The sequence below is a fragment of the Sarcophilus harrisii genome, chromosome 2, assembly GCF_902635505.1.
Source record: "Sarcophilus harrisii chromosome 2, mSarHar1.11, whole genome shotgun sequence".
Classification (NCBI taxonomy): Eukaryota; Metazoa; Chordata; class Mammalia; order Dasyuromorphia; family Dasyuridae; genus Sarcophilus; species Sarcophilus harrisii.
The window spans coordinates 314,929,062-314,951,099 of record NC_045427.1 but is presented as its reverse complement, the minus strand read 5'-3'; the positions used below and the strand labels follow the sequence as shown (position 1 = coordinate 314,951,099).

General features: G+C 35.0%; 1 protein-coding gene and 1 non-coding gene across 2 annotated transcripts in view; one reads left to right on the top strand and one right to left on the bottom strand.

Moving 5' to 3' along the window:
- Window positions 1-11,714: 11,714 nt before the first annotated feature.
- TRNAK-CUU lies at window positions 11,715-11,787 on the top strand. Its single transcript has one exon. It is a non-coding gene; the product is annotated as a tRNA-Lys (tRNA).
- An 8,057-nt stretch (window positions 11,788-19,844) lies between these two features.
- The window catches only part of ACTR10 (actin related protein 10), a 36,460-nt gene continuing 34,266 nt past the window's right edge, over window positions 19,845-22,038 (bottom strand). The window contains exon 13 of the mRNA XM_003756307.3: window positions 19,845-20,782. Coding sequence (XP_003756355.1) covers window positions 20,601-20,782 — 182 coding nt within the window. The 3' untranslated portion in view covers window positions 19,845-20,600. The remainder of the gene's footprint in view (window positions 20,783-22,038) is intronic.

Genomic DNA, 22,038 nt, shown 5'->3' with positions numbered 1-22,038 from the left:
TTTTATATATATATATATATATATATATATATATATATGTATATGTATATATATGTATACATATAAATTCCCTGACAATTCATAATATGTACCCAGTAGCATACTGATAAAAGTTTAACAACCAGCTCTCCAAAGCAGGATGAGTAAGGAGGATATAGAGGGGAGAGACTTATAAAAGTTCAATCTGTATCATTGACATTTTCTCCATTACTTTCTTAAGTCTAGACAATCAGCAAAACAATTACTAAAGTCATAATTTGTAGTCTTTGTCGATTTCAGGAATGTAGATACCCACTCAGAAAATGTAAAAATTAGCTCTCCTGAGCAGGTAAGAGCTGACTCCCATACATTTCTTTAGATAACCCACCACTTTTTCAGAAGTCTGTTCAAATGTCTTTTAAAACTTCTCAAAAGGTGGGAGAAGAACTAGAGAGAGGGAGAGAATTTGGAACTCAAGATGTTAAAAAATTAATGTTAAAGATAAATTGTTTTTAAATAATAATTTTAAAATTTTTATTTGAATTTCTTTACAGCAAGGCATTTGGATATTTTACATTATTTGAATCAAAAAAATAACAAGGCCTGAATCTGAGGCCCCGCCTCAGATATAAGCTGTGACAGGAAACAAGGCATTTAAATTCTGACTGCTTCAGTTTCCTCATCTATAAAATGGGTATAATAATATCACTCCCTATTTCCAAAGGTATTGAGGTAAGGAGGATTTGAGATAATATGTAAGCCCTTTGAAAACCTCCAAGTAATCTATAAATGCTATTATCAGTAAATTCTTATGTGGTAGAAATAATTGTCAATTATTGATTGCAAATTTGAGATTTACAATAAGTTTTATCTAATTTGATCCTCATAAGCAGCCTTTGAGTTTAAGTGCTAGAGTTATTCAAGAAAAACATACTAAAAGCAGTTGAGTGATTACCTAATATTTAATAGTAAGTAAATGAAAAAGAATTCAAATCCTACCTCCCAGACCAGTATTCTATCCACTATTGCCAACCTCTTCTGTCAAGGAACTTTTGTAGTCCAAGTGATAAGTCGCTTGTGATACCTGCTTTTACAAAGGTATTGTGCTGTAAAGATTTAAGGGAGATGGAAATCACATTTAAGTGGTGGGATGAGGAAAAGCTTTATGCAGTTCAGTTCCATGTACATAAGCCTGCTATGATCAGGATGCTAAAGTAAACACAAAGTTTAAACAAGATGAGGCTTGCAGTCTACTGTGGAAATGAGACCTATACATAGAAAAGAATAACACATACTATTCTTTGATAAATACACGTGAAAAATGAAACACAAAATGCTCTCTAATGTCCAAGGTAGAAGATCATTGAGATAGAAAAATTAGTGTAAAGTTTCATGGAAATGGAGGTATTGAATTTCAACTTCAAAAGATGGTTCTGCAATTTGGAACTATGCCCAAAAGACTACAAAACTGTACATACCCTTTGATCTAACAGTGTCTCTGTTAGGTCTGTATTCCAAAGAAATCATAAAAGAAGATAAAGGATCTACATGTGCAAAAATGTTTGTAGCAGCCCTTTTTGTAGTGACAAGAAACTAGAAATTGAGTGGATGCCTCTCAGTTGGGGAAATGACTGAATAAGTTATGGTATATTAACATAATGAAATATTATTGTTATGGTATATTAACATAATGAAATATTATTGTTCTATAAGAAATGATGAGCAGACTGATTTCAGAAAAGCCTGGAAAGATTTATAGGAAGGAAGAATTGGATTCACAGGAAGAATTGGATTCAGAAGGTAAAAATAACCTGGGAAGAAAAACAAAAATGCAAACAGTTTACATTCATTTCCCAGTGTTCAAAGCATACTATTTTCATCTTTTTGTTGTTGTTGTTGTTATTGTTGCTTGTTTGCTAATTTTTTCTTTTTCGTATTTGCCTCCCTTTTGATCTGATTTTTCTTTGTGCAGCACGACAAATATAGAAAGATGTTTAGAAGAATTGCATGTGTTTAATCTATATCAGATTACTTGCTATCTTGGGAAAGGGAGGAAGAGGAAGGAATGGAGAAAAATTTGGAACACAAAGTTTTGCAAAGGTGAATGTTGAAAACTATCTTTGCATATATTTGGAAAAATAAAATATTATTAAAATAAAAAGAGAGAAAGGAAGGAAGGAAAAAGAAGGAAAGAAAGAAGGGAGGGGAGGAGGGAAGAAGGAAGGAAGGAAGGAAGGAAGGAAGGAAGGAAGGAAGGAAGGAAGGAAGGAAGGAAGGAAGGAAGGAAGGAAGGAAGGAAGGAAGGAAGGAAGGAAGGAAGGAAGGAAAGGAGGGAGGGAGGGAGGGAAGGAGAAAAAAAGGGAGGAAGGAAAGAAAGGAAGAAGGGAGAGAGGAAGGCATTGATTTCAGCAGAAGAGGAAGTGAGACCTGAAAGTAAAAAAATACTAGGCTTCTTCCATAGAAATACAGTTTAGTTCAAGAGTAGAGCTTAAGAAAGAATATTGAAAGGGTTGGTAGCATCAGATTATACAAGACTTTGAATAGAGGACCTGGGCAAATGAGTCAGGAGGGAGCTACTGAAAATGTTTTAGAAGATTACATGACCTAAAGCATAACTATACTTAAGGAATATTAATCTGTTAGACATATAAAGAATAGATTAGAAAGGAGGATGTAACGGAAGACATCTTAAGAAGATATTGTTATACTTAGAGAACCCTAGAGATTCAATTAAAAAAAAAAATCAACTAAAAAAAAAAAACAGTTAACAACTTTAGTAAAGTTGCAGGATATAAAAACCCACATGAATTATCAGCATTTCCATATACCACCAACAAAGTCCAGAAGCAAGAAATAGAGAAATTCTGCTTTAAATAACTGCAGACAATATAAAATAAATAGGAGTCTAACTGCCAAGACAGATTCAAGTATTATATGACCATAATTACAAAATATTTCACACAAATAACCTAGAATCTAAGCATTTGGAGAAATAGTAATTGCTCAATATAATAAAAATGGCAATTCTACCTAAATTAATTTATTTATTCAATAACATAACATGCTACCAAATAATTATTTTATAGAGGAAGAAAAATTACAAAATTGAGTAACATAACAGAAAAGAAAAATGATAAAAGCTAGAGGGAATGTGGAAAATTTTGGGACATTGATGCACTGTTGGTAGAGTTGTGAACTTGTCCAAACATTCTGGAAAACAATTTGGAATTAGGTAAAAATCTACAAAATTGTGGCAAAGAATTAGAAATTGAGGGGATGATCATTAATTGAGAAATGGCTAACAAGTTATTATATATGGTTGTGATAGAAAACTTTTGTGTTGTAAGACCTGACAAGCAGGATGGTTTCAGAAAAAGCCTAGGAAGATTTATGTGAACTCATGCAAAGTGAAGTGAGCAGAATGAGGAAAAGATTATACACTGTAATAGAAATATTGTAAGTATGATCAACTGTGAAAGACTTAGCTATTCTGATCAAGACAATGATCCAACACTATAATGAAAAATGCTTCCCAACTCCAGAGAAAAAAATTTGTTAATTTTGAATACTGACTGAAGTTTGCTCTTCTCAGTAGTATTTTATTTTATCAAATACAAGTAAAGATAGTTTTCAATTCTGTAAGACTTTGTGGTCCAATTTCTTTTTCCCTCCCTTATTTCCCCCTTCCCAAAACATCAAGCAATCTGATATAGATTAAATATGTGCAATTCTTTTAACTATATTTTCATATTTGTCATGTTGTGCAAGAAAAATCAATCAAAAGGGAAAAAAAAAAACATGAGAAAGAGAAAAAAACCCAAGCAAACAAAACTGCAACGTAATAAAAGTGAAAATACAATGCTTTAAACCACAATCTCTATAATTCTCTCTGTTCAGATGGTATTTTCTATCTCAAGTCTATTGGAATTTTTGAGGCATACTTTTAAAATACCTTCTTATTTTCTTGTTTTATTTTTTTTTGCCTATGTTTTCTCTTGCAACACAGCTAATATGGAAATATGTATAATCAGTCATGATTATACAAATCAAATTGCTTTCTCAAGGAGAAGGACAGGGATAGAAGTAAGGGAGAGAATTTGGAACTCAAATTTAAAAAAATAGTTATTAAAAATTTTGTTTATACATAATTGGGAAATGTTTAATGAAATAAATAGAACATTTTAAAGGATATTACAATAATTCAGGTGAGTGCATGAAAAATCCTGGATAAAAGTTTAATGTACAAAATGTAAAAAAAAAGAAAACCTTGATACATATATAAAACCAAGAGTCATATCCCAATAAATAAGTGATTAAAGGATATGAAGAATTTTCAAAAGATTTGCAATCTATAAATGATCATTTGAAAACATGTTCCAAATCAGTCAATTAATTAATATTTAAGTGTCTACTATGTGACAGGCAACATTCTAAGAAAAGTAAAAGACAATCTCTTTTACAAGGAGATCAGTTTAATGGGGGAGACAATACACAAACAGCCATATATGAACAAGCTATATACAGGATTAAATTTGCAATAATTAACAGAGGGAAGGCACTAGATGAGGAATTAGTAAGGCAAATTTTAAATTGTGACTTAAAAGAAAGCAAGGAAGCTAGAAGGCAGAAATTAGGAGGCATTCTAAGCATAGCAGGCATCCAGTGAAAATGCCCAGAATCAGACAATGATGTATTCTGTCCCAGGAGGCCAATGTTGCTCTGAGCACAATTGTTTGTGGGGTTAGAGTGGGTCAGAGGGGGAGCAGGAGAAAGGAAAGGTGACTTTTTTTTTCAAGAAGGAAAGGGAGAATTTAGATTATGGAGGGCTTTGAATGCTAGAATATCTTAGTCTAAGACTTATGTGTGATTGAAACATGTTCCTACCTACTTAAGTGATTAGAGACTAAAAACTCAAATCAAGTCAGTAAACTTTTATTAAACTTTCATTATATGTCAGGTACTAGGATAAGGGCTGGAGATGCAAACAAAAGCAAAATCAACACTGACCTCAAGGAGAGGTCATTTAAAATTTTAATTTTAAATTGATGTTATCATTTTAATGGGGGAAATTGTAAAAACAAATGTACAAATAAGATATATAGAAGGTTAACTGGAGGTAATTTCGGAAGGAAGGCACTAGCACTGTGGGGTGCTGCAAATGGCCTCTTTCAGAAGGAAGCATTTTATTTGACTTGAAGGAAGATAAGGAAATCAGGATGCAGAGACAAAGAGGAAGACCATTCTGACGAGTGTGACAGTCAGTGAAAAGGCATTGAGCTAGGAGAGTCTTATGGTAAAAAGGAGCAAGAAGGCCAGTGTTGCTGGATTGTTGAGAATACAAGAAAGCTGGCAAGTTAGGGAGAGCTTTAAAAGTCAAAAAGAATATTTCAGCTTTGATACTGGAAGTAATAATCAGTGGAGTTTATTGAGTAGGAGAATGACATGCGCGGACCTGCATTACAGGAAGATCACTTTGGTAGTTATGGAGTAGAGTTACAGAATAGGTTTGCCTGTGACAGGCAATATATAGTGTGAGTAAAAGTGAGGGAGATTAGGGATAACATCAAGCTTGCAAGCATAAATAGAGTGTTGAGACTAGAATTAATAAAAAGTGAGTTTAAAAGTTCAAGACATAGTATCTGAATAATGAATCATTATGCTAATTGATAATTTAAAAGGAGGCCAGTGGCTCTTTTGAATGTCAAAGAACCCTCATGGAACACACTCAGTACTTATAGATCCTTGGAAAAGTATGTGTTTACTTGTCAAATATGAAAATAAATGACCAAATGTCATAGAGGTTATATAACCTCCATTAACTCTGAAAATACCAAAAAGCTCACACAAGTTATCACAATCACAGTTAACAATAAGAAAAAAAATTACTTTATTCCAGTGAAAGAGAGAAACTAGCAGGAACATGAGTCCTGCAGGTTCTTCTCTGAGCTCAGAGACCACCTGGGGCTGGTGTGAAACAATTCTGGGATTTTGTTGTGACTTGGTTCATTCACAGGGTGAGTGCAAAGGATTGTTGTTATGCCAAACTCAGGGCATTGATCCTTAGCTTTGGAAAACAGGGGGGGGTCTCCTAATAGCAAAAATAGAGAAATAAAAAGAGGAGTGATTTTGCCATGGGAATCATAACAAGTGGAGATCTACTCTGATTAACAAGTAATAAGAAAATAAATGGTTTAATAAGAGATGGAGTTATTCTAATAAGCAAATGAGGTACATAACTGGTCACTCAGACTTGGATAAAGAGACTTATTCATACCCACAAGACCTCATGTAGGCTAATCCTGACAAAACAGAGATCTATTTCTTACCTAAGCCAATTTTTGATCAAATATAAATTTTCCCCATTTTGTCCAAGATTTCATCTCATTATCATCCCTGAACTTTAAAGGCTGCCTGAATAACCTGTAAGAATTGATTTCTGTATGAGGAAATAGAAAGGAAAAAATCCTGCATCTCCCCAATAACAAATGGGTATTAATATCAGAGAGAAATAACAATTTCTCATTTCAGATCTGTTACTTGCTGGCTATATGACTCTGAATAAGTCATTTGACTGCTCTCTGCCTCAGTTTCTTGAACTGTAAAAATGGATCATAATATCAAACCTACTTTTTAGGGAAATTATTGTGAGGATAAAATGAGATACTATTTGTAAAGCATTTAGCATAGTGCCTGGAATTTGTTTCCTTCCTTTCTTTTTGGGAGAATGGTGATATTCTTGAACAAAGAAGAAAATTGGGAAGAAGGAATGGTTTGGGGTGGGGGCAAATAATAAGTTCAGTTTTGAACATATTGATTTGAAGATATCTATGAGACATCCAATTCAAGATAAGAAATCAACAGTTGGAGACATTAGACTGGAAGAAAGGAGAGAAGTTAAAGATCGACATCTTAGAATCATATACATAGAGATGAAAAATAAATCCATGGAAACTAATGAGATCACTAAATGAAATAATAGAGAAGGAGAAGAGAAGGGACCCCCAGACAGAGCCTTGGGAGTTACTCACAGTTAGTGAATATAATCTGGATGAAGATTTAGAAAAGGAGACTGAGAAAGAATGGTGAGACAAGTAGGAAGACTTACATGACAGAGCAGTATCATAAAAACCTAAGGACAAGTGCCAAGGAGAAGAAGATGGTTAACAATGTTAAAATTTATGGAGGGGTCAAGAGGGATAATGAATGAAAAAAGGAGTGAGATCATTGGAAATTAGAAAGAGTAGTTTCAGTTAAATGATAAAGTCTGAAGTCAAACCGCTGAGTCTAGAAAAGAGTGAGGAGAGGAAGTGAACCAAATTACTAAAATAAAAAATGAAAAAATGAGAACTCATAACAAATGAAGAGGAAATAAAAGAGAAACAAGTTTACTCAATTATATTCCAATAAAACTGACAGCTTAAAAGAAATAGACCATATTTACAAAAATATAAAATACCCAGATTAACAAGAAATATAACAATAACTCAGTCTTGGAAAAAAAAAAAAAACATTTAACCAAACATAAATGGACTGCCAAAGGGGAAAAAGGCATGACAGCTCATGCTCAGATAGATGAAAAAATGAACTCTATCCAAAGGACAACTCTAATACCATATAAATTGTTTGCAAAAATAGAGAAAGAAGGCATCACAATTTGTTTTGCAAAGTGTTTTGCAAATATTACTTCTTCTCTCCCTCCCCCCTCACAATTCTGAGAGATCTATAATCTACAAATGAAGCTGACAGAGGTTAACAGGCTTCTGCAGGATCACACAACTAGTAAGTAGCTTTGAGCTCAAGTGGTCCTAACACTAGGTCCAACAGTCTGCCCATGTTCTATCTACCTTCAGTTCATGCAGCTAGTGTCCAAGAATAGATTTGAACTTATAAGGATGTTATAGCTATTTAAAAAATTATTAACCGAATAAGGGATAAAGGTGATTATAAAGGATAAAATGTGTGATTTGATTACTATAATAAGGGAAAGCCAATTCAAACAACTCAAGTTCTACTTCAAATGTTTAGGTTGGCAAAGATGAAAAATGTGGATAATAGCCATTTTAAAAGGTGTCATGGTAGGACAGGCACTGTAATACAATGTTAGTGGACCAGTAATTGGTTTAAACTTTCCAGAAAATAATTCAGAAATATACTTCCAAAGTCACTAAGTTTTATATATATATATATATATACACACACATTTTTAATTCAACTCTATTTCTACTAGGCCTATAATCCAAAGAGATCAAAGACACTCATATCTTTTAAAATATTTATAGTAGCAAAGAAATGGAAAGAAAATCAGTGTCTCTCAGATGGTAAATAGCTAAACAAATTGCAATACATAAATACAATGGAATATTTATAATGATCCCAGAAATAAATATGGACTAAGAAATATGGAAAGAGTTATATGACCTACTGCAGAATGAAATGAACAAAACTCAGACAATGTAGTTAGTTATCACAGCAATAATATAAAGAGAAACAACTCGTTAAGATATCAGCTCTGAATCAAAGCATCTTTTTTCTGAACTAGAAACATCTTTTAGCAGAGGGTTTTTTTTTTCTTCAAAACACCAAATCTACATTACTTGACTAAACTGAAATAGATCGTAAATTAAATGAGTAATGTCTACTATTTGACAAACAAAGTTTTAACAATTTAATCAAACTGGAATGAAATAAATATAAACAAAAATTCAACAAACTGTTCCTTTATATAAATTCACCAAAATCTCAAAACAAAACAAAACAGTAATACCACAATAGTTAATTCAGATGGGAAAAAAGTTCTTTGAAATGCAGGACTGTGGAATCATTGACATTTGTTAAATGTAGTTTAAAAAAATCTGAAAACTTCTGAAAATTGTAACCTGAGTTGATTATTTTCAAATAGATTTCAAATAGATTTTCAAATAGATTCTTTTCCCCCCCCCCAAGTTTAAATTCCAGTTCTCTGTCACATAATCCCTTAATATTTGAATATCCTTATGTCATTTATTCTGTACGACTCAGTAAATCAAGCATATAGTCTCAGACAGAGGAACTAGAAATACAGAGTAAACATCAATAGTTTTTTAAATCCGTTTGGCTTAATTATACATATTTGTTATGTGCAGAAGTTGGGGGTGGAAGGGTGATAGTATGGTGGATAGAGACAGATTTGAAAAAAAGAACATCAATATAACATTACAAAACATTAAATGAGATAAGTGTTTAGCACAGTGACTGGCCCTATAAATGATAGCTATTATTATTATTTTATTAAATGCATAGGAAAAAACAAAAGTAAATGAATGAAGGGACACAAACAAATAGAGCAATTTTGTTACTACCATTCACACAATTACATATAATTCTTTTTTAAAAAATTGTACCAATAGTTCATTTCTTTCTAGTTCTTTGTATATTGAGATATTTGTGGATTTTTTAGTTCATAATAAGATAATATTTTAAATTTTAAAGTAGAAGAAAAAATATTATTCAAACCTATTGCCTCTCTTTCTAGGTTCTCCTTCTCTGTTTTTTCTGTTCTGCTGTCTGAGTCCCAATTTTATGCCCCACCTCTACACCCTCCCTCAATCAATAACTGTCAAATTCAGTGACCTTTTTATATTTTTCATTTTCTTCACCTTCTTTAAGGCATTTGACTCTACTGATATCTTTGCCTATTGAGTACCCCTCTTCCTCAGATACAGAGTCACCCCTTTCTTGATTTTCCCCTCCATTAGTTCTTACTATTCTCCTGAAATGGATGCTCTTTTCCCTCTTTAGTCTTCTCATCAATCTTCTTCATTTGACCAACTTGTTATCATTTCCATATGATTTCCTAGACAATAGCTCCAAGCCTGATTTCTCTTATGGTTCCAGCTTCACATTCTCATGATTCCCCTTAGGATTGTAAATTGGAATTTTCAATATTAGGTTTATTTACCTAAATTCTTCCTAACTACCATTTCTGCCAACTTCCTTTATTTTCTTCACCTCACCCAACAAGTTATCACTAGAATCCTTCTGTCTGTATTCCTATTGCAGCAATTCTACGAGGTGTCCTAAATGTCCCCACTCTGGGCCATTAGCTTCCAGTTAACTCCAAATCTATCCCTCTCACTGATGCCCCATAAATATTTCTTATGCAAACATCCAGCAACATCATTTCTCTCTCAAGCATCTGTAGTAGCTCCCTTACTTGTTAAATACATTTCCAGTCCTTTCCCTTGGCATTCATGACATCCCTGTCTATCACTCCTAATCTGGCCAGTCTATCTTTCCAACTTTAACTCATGCTCACCATGCTCCAGTTAGACTGGGCTAGTGTTTATCCCTGGGTAGAACAGGCCCATTCTTTCCCTGGTTCTCTCTAGACTTGGAAGGTCTCTTCACCCTTACTTTACCCAATTATCATCTATTCTTTCTTCAAACCCCAATTCAAACCCCACTTTCTATTTCCCCAAACTACTACCATTTCTTTTTCCCACTTTACAAAAAACGTTTTATTTTGCAGCTCTCTGAAGCACTTACTTAATCTGATCAACCTTTTTTCAGGGACCTATCTTGTTACTATTAGCTAAGGTTACAAAGAAAAATTTAAAAAGCAACTAAAAGGCTCTACCTATAGGTCATTCTCCTCTTAAACAATATACTCTATGAGAGCAGGAATCACATTTAATTTAAATTTCTTAGCTCACCTAGTTTCTAACAAAGTCTTCTTTAGGTGGTAGCTGCTTAATAATTGGTTATTGATTTAATAAGCATAGCTAGCATTTATATAACTTTATGAAGATTTACTTATTTTAGCATTTTAATCATATTATTTCATTTTATCCTTACAACAATCCTGGGAAATAGGTGCTATTATTATCCCCTTTTACAGATGAGGAAACTGAGGAGACAAAAATCAAGGACTTCCCCACAGGCACAAAGCTAGAAAATGGAGTGGATTTGACCTGTTTCCGGACTTCAGGCCTACCACTGTGTCCTACTTGCACCCCCTGGCTGATTTGAGGTGCATATCATTTTCCTATTAAAGGGTGTGTCTTTGAGCACACACCCTTTTACTTTATTTTATTTTATTTTTTATCAGTGGCTAGGTTTTGCATATCATGGGGTGCTTATGGATTTTGATTTAATTTTAGTGAATTAATTTTGAGTTTTCAGTTGTTCATTTGAATTGATGATTTATTCAGTTTTCTGAAAAATCAAGATAATTTAAAAATTACTTTAGTAAAACTTCTGAAGCACTCCTGAAATATCGGAGCTCGAACAAAATATTTCAAAAGAAAAAATAATCCTCCTGAATTCTTATCTCAACTTTTCCTTCCTTTTTTTTTTTGATTTTGGTATTGTTTTCCCCCATCTTAATCAGTTTGAGTTACTTTCGATTTTGATGCTTTACCACGGTTTACTCTGTGCAAGTTTTTTGACTTTCCTAACGTCCTATCTTTACTTCTCTTCCTTTTACTCGTCCCTTAGTAAGCCAACCGACCGTTTTCCCCCCTTCAGAATGTTTAAGATTACGTCAAAGCTTTGACTTTGTATCTCTGCTAAAACTTAGCTTTCGGCGGTCTTCCAGCTGTAGGCGCACCAATTTTTAATTCCTCTGATTCAATGTAGGCTGTGTAACGGAGCTTCGTGGTTCACCCATTTTAATTTAAAAACAAAAATAAAATTTTTAAGTTGACGACTCATACACACCTATCAAGAGGGTAAAAAAGTACGCACCCTTTAGGGTTGCCCGGCTAGCTCAGTCGGTAGAGCATGGGACTCTTAATCCCAGGGTCGTGGGTTCGAGCCCCACGTTGGGCGTTCGGCTTTTTTTACTCTCTCTCACACCAGGAATGCCCATAACTAGCGTAACACAAGTCACTCCTGCGCGCATTTTTGATTTAATTTAAACAATTTGGAAGAAAGTAAAGCGTCCCGACAGAATAGTTTCATTTTGGAAACAGGAAGGACGGAAGTTTTTTTGCGCATGCGTATCGAAAGGCAAGGTACTCCACCCTGGCTTTTTTCCGCCCTAGCACAACTTGAAGCCGATTATTTAAAACACGGCACAACAGAACAAAAAATAAAATCTAAGCTTTTAAGAATGCAAAGTTCACTCCAGGAAAAATTGCATAATTATGCATGCTCGATGATAGGGGTACACTCCCTCTTTGTTTGCAAATAGAACGCTGAATTCCCGATTGTTCCGGAACTCCAGGATTCTGCGTTAGCTGTTGGTGGACTAAGAAAAGTGAGATCGGAGACTAGTCGCGTTCATTCATTCATTTGTTCATGCGTTCATCCACTTATTTATCTATTCATCCGTTTCTCCTTCCCGCTCTTCCTCTCTGCCTTCCTTCCTCCTTTTCTCCTTCCTTCCCGCTTTCCCTCCTTCCCTCCTTCCTTCCCTCTTTCCCTCCTTCCCTTCTTTCCCTCTTTTCCTCCTTCCCTCCTTCTTTCCTTCTTTCCCTCTTTCCCTCCTTCTTTCCCTCTTTCCCTCCTTCTTTCCCTCTTTCCCTCCCTCTTTCCCTCCTTCTTTCCCTCTTTTCCTCCTTCTTTCCTTCTTTCCCTCTTTCCCTCTTTCCCTCTTTCCCTCCTTCTTTCCCTCTTTTCCTCCTTCCCTCCTTCTTCCTCTCTCTCTCTCTCTCTCTCTCTCTCTTCCTTCCTTCCTTCCTGCTGAACTGACAGGTAACACTGCCATCCTAAGGTGGGTTTTTACCATTTCCTTATTCCCTCATTTTCACTTTTTAAAAGCGAATACGAAGCAGAGATTGGGAGACTGGATGCGTGTCAGCAGAATTTCAGTAGGGAGTGTCAGCAAAATGGGATAAGTCCAGTCAATCAATTAGTTAATCATAAAACTCTCCCACATGTATTTTTTGGTTTTTCTTCCTATCTCCAAAGTTTAGCCAAGTGCCTGGTACATACTAAGCTTTTCATAAATGCTTTAAGCAAGTATTTAATAACTGATTATAACATAGCAGGAACTGTGCTGGGGATTCAAGAAAAAGGCCAAAATAATCCCTGCACTCCAGGAGCTTACATTCTAATGGGAGAAGCAATATGCCAGCAGCTGTGTATAAACATGATATATATAGATATAGATATCTATCTATATCTATATATATCATGTTTATACACATATATAGATATCTATATCTATCTATCTATATATCTATATCTATATCTGTCTATCTATATCTATCTATCTATCTATATCTATATCTATCTATATCTATATCTATATCTGTCTATCTATATCTATATCTATCTATCTATATCTATATCTATATCTATATCTATATCTGTCTATCTATATCTATATCTATATCTATCTATCTATCTATATCTATATCTATATCTATCTATCTATATCTATATCTATATCTATATCTATATACTGGATAGTTTGGAGGCGATCTCAGAAGGAAGGCACTCTCGGGAAAGAAAGACTTCTTGCAGAAGAGAAAGCTCTCTTGCTGAGAGCTAAAGGCAGGAAGAGAGGAGCGAAAGAATTCCTGATGTGTTGCAAGATAAAGTAAGCAGAATAACTTCTCAACAATGAGATGACTCAGGGCAGTTCCAATGATCTTATGATGATGAGAGCCATCTACCCCCAGAGAAAGGTCTTTAGGAACTGAGTGTGGATCACAACATAACCTTTTCACTTCTTTTGTTGTTTGCTTGGATTTTATTTTCTTTCTCATTTTTTTCCTTTTTGATCTGATTTTTCTTGTGCAGTAAGATAATTGTATAAATATGTATGCCTATATTGGATTTATGTATTTTTTTTTTGTCATGTGTAATATATATCGGATTACTTGCCATCTAGGGGAGGGTGTAGGAGGAAGGGTGGAAGAAATTGAAATATAAGGTTTTGCAAGGCTCAATGGTGAAAAATTATCCTTGCCTATGTTTTGAAAATAAGTAAATTTAAAAAAATAAACAGAATAAGCTAAAAGATATTGTGTGTGTGTGTGTGTGTGTGTGTGTGTGTGTGTGTGTGTGTGTGTAGTAGGGGGAACAGAAGAAGGGCCTAGGAAGAAGCTTTTTGAGTCATTCATTCATTCATTCAACAAGCATTTATTTATATAAAGTTCTAATAGCTTTTTATTTTTTTAATGAAAAATGAGAAATGAAAAAGGAAAAACCAACCAAACAACAACAACAGCAGCAACAAAATGTGAAAATACCGTCCATACTCAGTCTCCATTATTGTCTCTCTGAATACGATGGCACTTTCCATCCTAAATCTATTGAAATTGTCTTGAATCACTTCATTGTTGAAAAGAGCCTCAACAAGCATTTATTACTATACAAGGTTAGGGATTCAAAGACAACAAAACCGTCCTTGCTCCAGGGAGTTTATATTCTCTGAGGGAAAATAACACAAACAATGGTAACTCAATATAAAATATAGGAACCTCTTGCATGAGAAAACTCCCTCTACCAAAGCCAATGCTCACTTTCTCTTGCAGTTTCCCGTTTTAGAGATGCCCAGGGTGCTGAGAGATTGTGACTTGCTCAGGGTCTCATAACCAGAATTGTGTGAGCTTGGACTTGCATGGAGGGGCCCTTAGCTCTCTGCTGCTGGACACAGTGAGTGGAAAAAGCAGGTCTAGAGCCTGGTTTCGAGTGAGGAAGATGGGGCCGAGGTCCCTCTCTGACACATCCTGGCTCTGTGAGTGGATAAGTGTGATGGGGCCAGGAAACAAACAAAACTACAAAGGAGAGATGGAGGTCATCAGCAAGTTCTCTGGTTTTGGGGGATTGGGGTGCTTTCTGGGGAGCTCAGTCCGCTCTGGCCCCTTTCTATGAACTTTAAGATTAAGCCACTTTGAGAGACACACGTGCTCTGTCCCCTTGCAACCTTGCAACTTCTGGATTCTGAGCCCTTTGTCCCTGCCGGGGAGAGATTTTTCCAAGGAGTTTGGGCCAGAATCTCAAAATAACTGCCTACTCAGTAGGTTTCAAAGTCACCGACCTTTTTCTTTTGAAGGAGCAGCTTAAGATTCTTACAGCCTTCCCTCAGATTGCCATTAAATTTGAGGGAAAGGATCTGTCTCTCCTTTCCTCTCCCTAGAAGCAATTGTGTCTGCCTAAGTCCATTCTAGGAAGATATGTTGGTCTAGATGAGCTCATACTGAATCTAAAATCCTTCTCTGCCTCATATAGTTTCTATTTCTTTCTCTGAGTGGGCACAAATGAATAGTGATCCTGAAAAATGGCAACATTGGTGCTATCAGATGAGCTTGAGAGGTCTGGAGGCCTTAAGAAATTCTGGTTTTGAATAGTCCAGTAGGAGGTACTTCCTGAAGCTATATTGCCCTTCTAAGAGAAGAAAATGAGCAGCACCTGCAACTCTGCCAAAAGCTATAGACTTGAGTGAATTGCTGATACAAGGGCAGTGCAGATGTTAAAAGGAAATCCTTCCCTTGGGAGTCTTCTCTGCCTCGCATGAAAGTATAATAATAATTATGGATTATTTTTTAATGTATTTTTCAATGTGAATGCTCTGTGTACTCTTGATCTCTTTGAATTCGGGAAGCTGCCTCTAAAACAAAACATATCTATATCAGGAACACTATTTGTGTCCAGAGAAGGAAACATAAGCTGGAAAAGATAGCCAGGAACACAAGGTCCAAGCTCAGTTTACTTCATCTTATCTATTCTTGCTTTCTTTATATGTCACAATTTTGCATGTCACTTTGGGCAGGGACCCTGCAAAACTTTATTAATTCCTTCAATTTTTTTTATTTCAGAAAATATTCCCCCAATTCCCCCCCCCCAAAAAAAAATTTTTTTTTGTTTCAAATTCTGTCCTCTACTTCTTATGCCTTAGGTAGCCAAGAAATATGATGTCAATTAAACATGTTATCTACATTGCCAAAGAACACATGTGCACACATGCACACACATATTAAACAAGAAACATGAAAAATAAAGTGAAAAAAATAGCTTCTCGTTAACCAGTTTTCTTTCTGGAGGTGGATAGCATTTTTTATCATAGATCCTTTGGAATAGTACTGGATTATTATGTTGATCAGAGAGTAACAGCCTTCCACAGTTATTACAATGCTGCTGTTACTATGTACACTATTCTAGTTCTGCTTATTTCACTTAGCACCAATTTGTATAAGATTTCTCAGGTTTTCTGAAACCATTCTGTACATTATATCTTACAGCACTATAATATTCTATTACATGCTTATACCACAATTTGTTCAGCTATTTCCCAGTTGATGGGTTTCCAATTTCCAGCAAAAAAGAGTTCCTATAAATGTTTTTGTACAAATAAGTGCTCTTCCCTTTCCTTTGATCTTTTTAGGATAGTAATGGTATTGTTGGGTTCAACAGAATGGAGAGTTTTATAACTTTTATATATAGTTCTAAATTGTTCTCCAGAATGTTTAGACCAGTTCACAACTCCACCAATCAGCAGGAGTCAGGAATTCAGGTTAGGGGAAAATCGTCAGTCTTTATTCTCAGTGAAGAAGGATCGGAAGTGGAAGAGAATTGGCGATAGCAATGTGTGTAGCTGAGTCAAGAAGCTAGCTAGACCAGCAGCCACCTGACCAGGAGCTAGGAGAAAGGAACCAAGGTCAATCTCTCCCAGCTTCCCTTCCTGTCTCTCTCTCTGTCTCCACCCACCAAAATCGTCATTTCCTATACAACACATCAGGACTTGCACAGAGAGTGGGCAGGGACCATTCTTTATCCAATCATGTATATTAATAGAGTATAGTCCAATTACTATTTAGCCTCATGTACTTGGGACCTCAGTGCATCAACTCAAACCTCAGCCCATTATATACAGTTTAATAAGACTTCTTGAAATTAAAGCTGATTTTTTGTTGAATTCTATAACATGCTGGGATAAAATTAGAAGAACTCAACAAAATGATTATAGGCAAAATTGAATATTCTATTTTAATCATTCAGCAAAGATGCAAGACACTCTCCTAAATCCTGGGAATATGAAGATAGTCAATAATCCACAAGCTTTTATTAAAACTTACTATGTGTGGGGTAGCTAGGTGGTGTAGTGGATAGAGCACCAGCCCTTAAGTCAGGAAGACTTCAAATTTGGCCTCAGAAACTTAATACTTTCTAGCTGTATGACTCTGGGCAAGTCACTTAACCCTAATCGCCTCAGCAAAAAAACCCAAAAAACTTACTATGTGTTTCATGCTTTTTTTATTTGTTTGTTTTTTGTTCATATTTTATTTTTTATAATTTTTTCCTTTTTAATGTGGTTTTTCATGTGCATCAAAATAATTATAAATATGTATGCATATATTGGATTTAATATATTTTTGCCATGTTTAACATATATTGGATTACTTGCCATCTAGGGGAGGGAATGAAGGCAAGTGGGGGGAAACTGGAACACAAGGTTTTGCAAGGGTCAACGTAGAAAAATTATCCATGCATATTTTTGAAAATGAAAAATGTTTAAGTAAAAAAAAAAAAGATTACGTTGTGCCAAGCACTCACTGTGTATACAATGAAAGGTAACAAATAGGGGAGATAACAAATAAATAGATACAGGATATGTAGAGTACATGGAAAGTAATCTTAGCAGGAAAGGCATTAGAAATGGGGGAAACTAGAAAAGTATTTTTGTAGGTCAGATTTGAGCTAGGTCTTGGAAGAAGCTAGGAAATAGCTAAAGGTAAGAGGGCCAATCATTCCAGACGTGGGAGACAGCAAGTGCAAAGTAAAAGATACTAGAGTATGAGGTTGGAGGAGATGAATTGGAAATTAAATGGAAGGAGAACAAACTGTAAAAATATGGGAAAGATAAGTCAGGTTATAAATAGCTTTAATCCAAAAAGAGGTTTTAATATCTGATTCTTGAAGTAAAAGAATGCCATTAGAGTTCATTCAACAGAGTGGCACCTGCTTTTAGAAAGACCGCTGTGGCAGCTGAAGATGGATTGTTGTGGGAGATACTTGGGGCAGGGAGAGCAGGGAGGTGGCTATTGAAGTTGTCCATGCAAGATGTGATGAGGATCTGAACTATGTTTGTGGATATATAAGTGAGGAGAAGGGATCATTTATTTGTGAGATGTTGTGAACATAGAAATGATGAGATTTGGGAATGGACTGGACATGTGGGATGAGCGTGAGAGGAAGATGCTGACATTGCAGATCTTAGTGTTATTGATAGTAAAAGGAAAGTTGGATGAGTTGTATTTTGGATATGTGCAGCTCGAAACGACCCTGGAGGGGCCTGGCTAAGGGCCTCCCCTTTCTTCCTTCTTCCTTCCCTCCCTGTCCTAACAAGACCACCGTGTTGGAGGAGGCCTTCAGCACTAGCACTGCCAAATGGCCAGCTTCCTGCTCTTCCCCTCTGCCCAGTCCTGGATTAGGACTTTCCTGAGTGGTCCAAGTTGCTGCCCAGAGGGAACAGGAGCAGCTGTATCAGATCATCAGCCATCCTGTGGCACTGGCAGACCCCAATCACTTATACAGGGCACATGTGGCCTGGCCTTCATGGAGTCATGCTCTAGAACTCTTTCCTGATCAGTGTCTGCAAAGATGGTGAACTTATGCAGTGCCAAGGAGACCTGGGGGACTGGCCTGGGACATTTTTGGGTAATACGGTGAGGTATAGGTTCCAGCATTGAAGACAGATGCTCCAAAAGTCACTATGGCAACTTCAGATTTTACAGGTAAAGTATGAGATGCTATGACCTTGGCTCGTGAAAACATTATTGAGTGTGGGTTTCACTTAGGGTAACACCCAACCATTGACAAGTGGACAGCATAAACTCTTATGCACATGATTGGAACAAACATGAAGCAGAACCTAATCAGTCACACCCCTGGTATTAAAAAGGTTTTAACTCCAGCCAGTGCCAAAAACTACCTTGGGACAGTGGACAAAAGTGAAGTCACCTAATTCCAGTATGTCAGTTAGCAGCATGGAACATGTCCTTCACCTAATTTCAGTATGTCAGTTAGCAGCATGGAACATGTCCTGAAGGTTAGATTCTGGTAATTACTATGGGAAACCATGGCTTTTAATAAGCAGTCTGGAGCCAGTAAAATCCCTTAAAGCTCTTGCTCCAATCCATTCTGGTTTTTCACCTAAACAATTTGTTGTTGCAAGCAATGAAGATTTTGAGCTTTATAAATATGACTGAAATGTGGAGAAGAGCTAGAATCTGACAAAGGACAATTGGTCCTTTAGCTATGTGAGGTTTAGGGCTGTTGGAGAACTGTGTGCTTTGAGGATAGCTCATGGAGACTATGGCAGACTCTGGTAGTCTTTGGAGATTTCATTTCTAGAGATAACATAACTGTTGGAAGGTTTTGGCTCAGAAAATTCAGACTGCATCTAACCTTTCAGTTCCTAAAGGTCAGCTCGAGTGTCTTTTGTATACTATAGATGTTATACAACATATGAACTAAAACAAATAAGCAATAACTGGCATACGCCTTATTGAGTTATCCTTTATGTAAGGCAAGCGTGCTCATCATTTGATGGGGAATATGAGAGTTAACTCCACTGTTGGGACTAGCTTTCTTTAAGTGAAAACTGGGAACACATATTTTCATCCACTATCCTGCTGCCTTCTTCAACAGCACCAAATGCTACAGAGATGTCCACGGGATGAAGACTAAGATTTTTAGATTAGTTTTTAGATTTAGTATTAAGATCTAGCTAACAGGTAACTTTGGGAAAATTAGTTTCCATTGAACAAGGAAGTTTGAAAACAGATAAATTAGACACAGTAATAGGTTTTCAGTAGCTGCTGATTTTTGTAGAGAATTTAAGAGACACAAAATAATTATGACAAATTAAAATAAGAAATAAAGTGTATTACTTATCTTTACAGAAAACAAAATAAAGAAAAAAAAAGCAAAAATTTCAACAAGATCATTTATACTTAAATTTTATGGCTAAGTATACATTTAAGAAGTATGTAAAGGAACATTTGATACACAGAATATAGGATCAATGAAATGGTCAGTAAAAGTGCTTTTAAGAGTTGGAGTCTAGTAGAAATATAAATAATGCGCTCCATTAAAATCTGCCTCTGTTTTTTCATCATGCTATGTAAGTAACTGGGTGCATGAAGACTGTGTAAAATCTGGCAAGCTGGTAGGGCCCTTGTGATAGATAATCTATATCTTTTTTTTGAAGACCATGCCCACTGAAATAAATTATTGACTGCAATTGAACATTTTTGTACATATACTTTAATACTGGAAATAACTAATAATGTTTAACATTGTTCAATATTTAATGAATAATTATTAACTATTACGACATTTTCAATACTCTCCAAAAGCAAGAATGGGTCTTATACATTTCAGGGAGAAACAATTGTTACCCTTTTCTTGTAACAAACCTTCTAACAAACTTTCAAAATTAAACTGCTTGTATATACTGTTAATATAAATACAGAAAATCTCACAAGGGTCACATACTGAAGCTCTTTAAGAAAAACAAAAAAGTCAGAAAAGGAAACATAGATTTGCTTTCACTAATACTAAAGTTAACTATAACACAACATCCTATATACGTTGTGTGACACATTTGGAATTGGGTTGTGATGATATATGCTAAGTATAATAGGGTCTTTTCTTGGGTCAAGTGCTGCTCCATCTTCTTTAGGATTTTATTTTTCAGTGGAAAATGCTCTCTTCATCAGTGGGGGTGGAGCTTTGCCCATATCAAACATCATTTCTATAGGGGGGTTATTGAGTGAACACCAGTCAGGAATTCGGCCAGTTTGATTGTAATACTCCTTTGAAATGGAACGGCTCCCAAGAATATCCTGGAGGGCTCCAAAAATAGCACCTGAATGTAAAACAAAAAAAAAATACGGTGAATGAAAATTGTGAGACATTTTAAAAAGTTTTTATGCTCAGAATATTGGGAATTCTTGGTTTAGACTTTTCTTTTTGCAGATTTTATTTTACTTCATCTCAAGAAAACAAAACTCTGAATGATCTAAGTCTTCATCACCAGGCACAGAAACTAAATGAATTAAGAGCAAGTTTACAAACTCTATCTACTTTAGAATGTAAATTAAAAACAATAAAAAAATCCTTTTTTAGATACTATAGACATTATACTTTAAAATTTTGCAAAAAAAAAAAAAACTTTTAAACTACATTGTCTTTCGGTGATATGTTGTTCTTAACTTTTATGTACACTTAGAAGTAATTTGTTATTAATTTACTAAAATAAATTATGAGATTCTACTCAATCACATGTATTTCACTTTTGAACTAAGCTTCTGTTATAAGTAGCTGCAACTAGATACAATCAATAATACAAAAGGTTTTTGTGGCCCTATGCTTCATTAATGAAACTGCACATCACTTCAAATTCCTTAAGCCTCATTATAGTTTTGTAGGTAAGTCTACAATTATAATATTTTTACTTTATTTTTTTAACTTTGGCAGTTAAATCTGCTTTAGCTTGATACTCAAAATACTTAATGACTTATTTCATAGCACTGTGAATATAGTCTGCTCTAAGATTCTACAATTTTATTTTCACAACATTCCAAGTTTATGTCCATGTTTACATGTTAAAATACTTTCCCTGAAGTTAATTTGTATTTTTTTCATCTAAAAGTTAAGAAAACTCAATTATTTTCTCATTTCAGAATCTTAAAATTCGTTTCCTTCCCATGTATAATTAAATTTTATCATTATCATTTGGCAACAATACAATCAAATAATGTCATCTCTGAACTAGAAAAATAGCAATAAAAATACAAGAGATTTTAATATTCACTTGTACTTTTGTTCATTTACATTTTGGGAAAAAAAATCAAGAAAAAGTTTCTTTTTTTAAGCAGTTATAAAACTTCAATTGTTATATTATGAAATTACTTTGTAAATGAAATTTAAAAAAAACCCAGAATTTATAACAACATTCATAATGATTCTCCCTCAAAAATCTTTTTTCTTTTCTGAGGCAATTGGGGTTAAGTGACTTGTCCAGGGTCACATAGCTAAGAAGTGTTAGGTATTTGAGGCCAGATGTGAACTCAGGCCCTCCTAATGTCAAGGTTGGCATTGGTCAATGGCAAGGTTTATCTA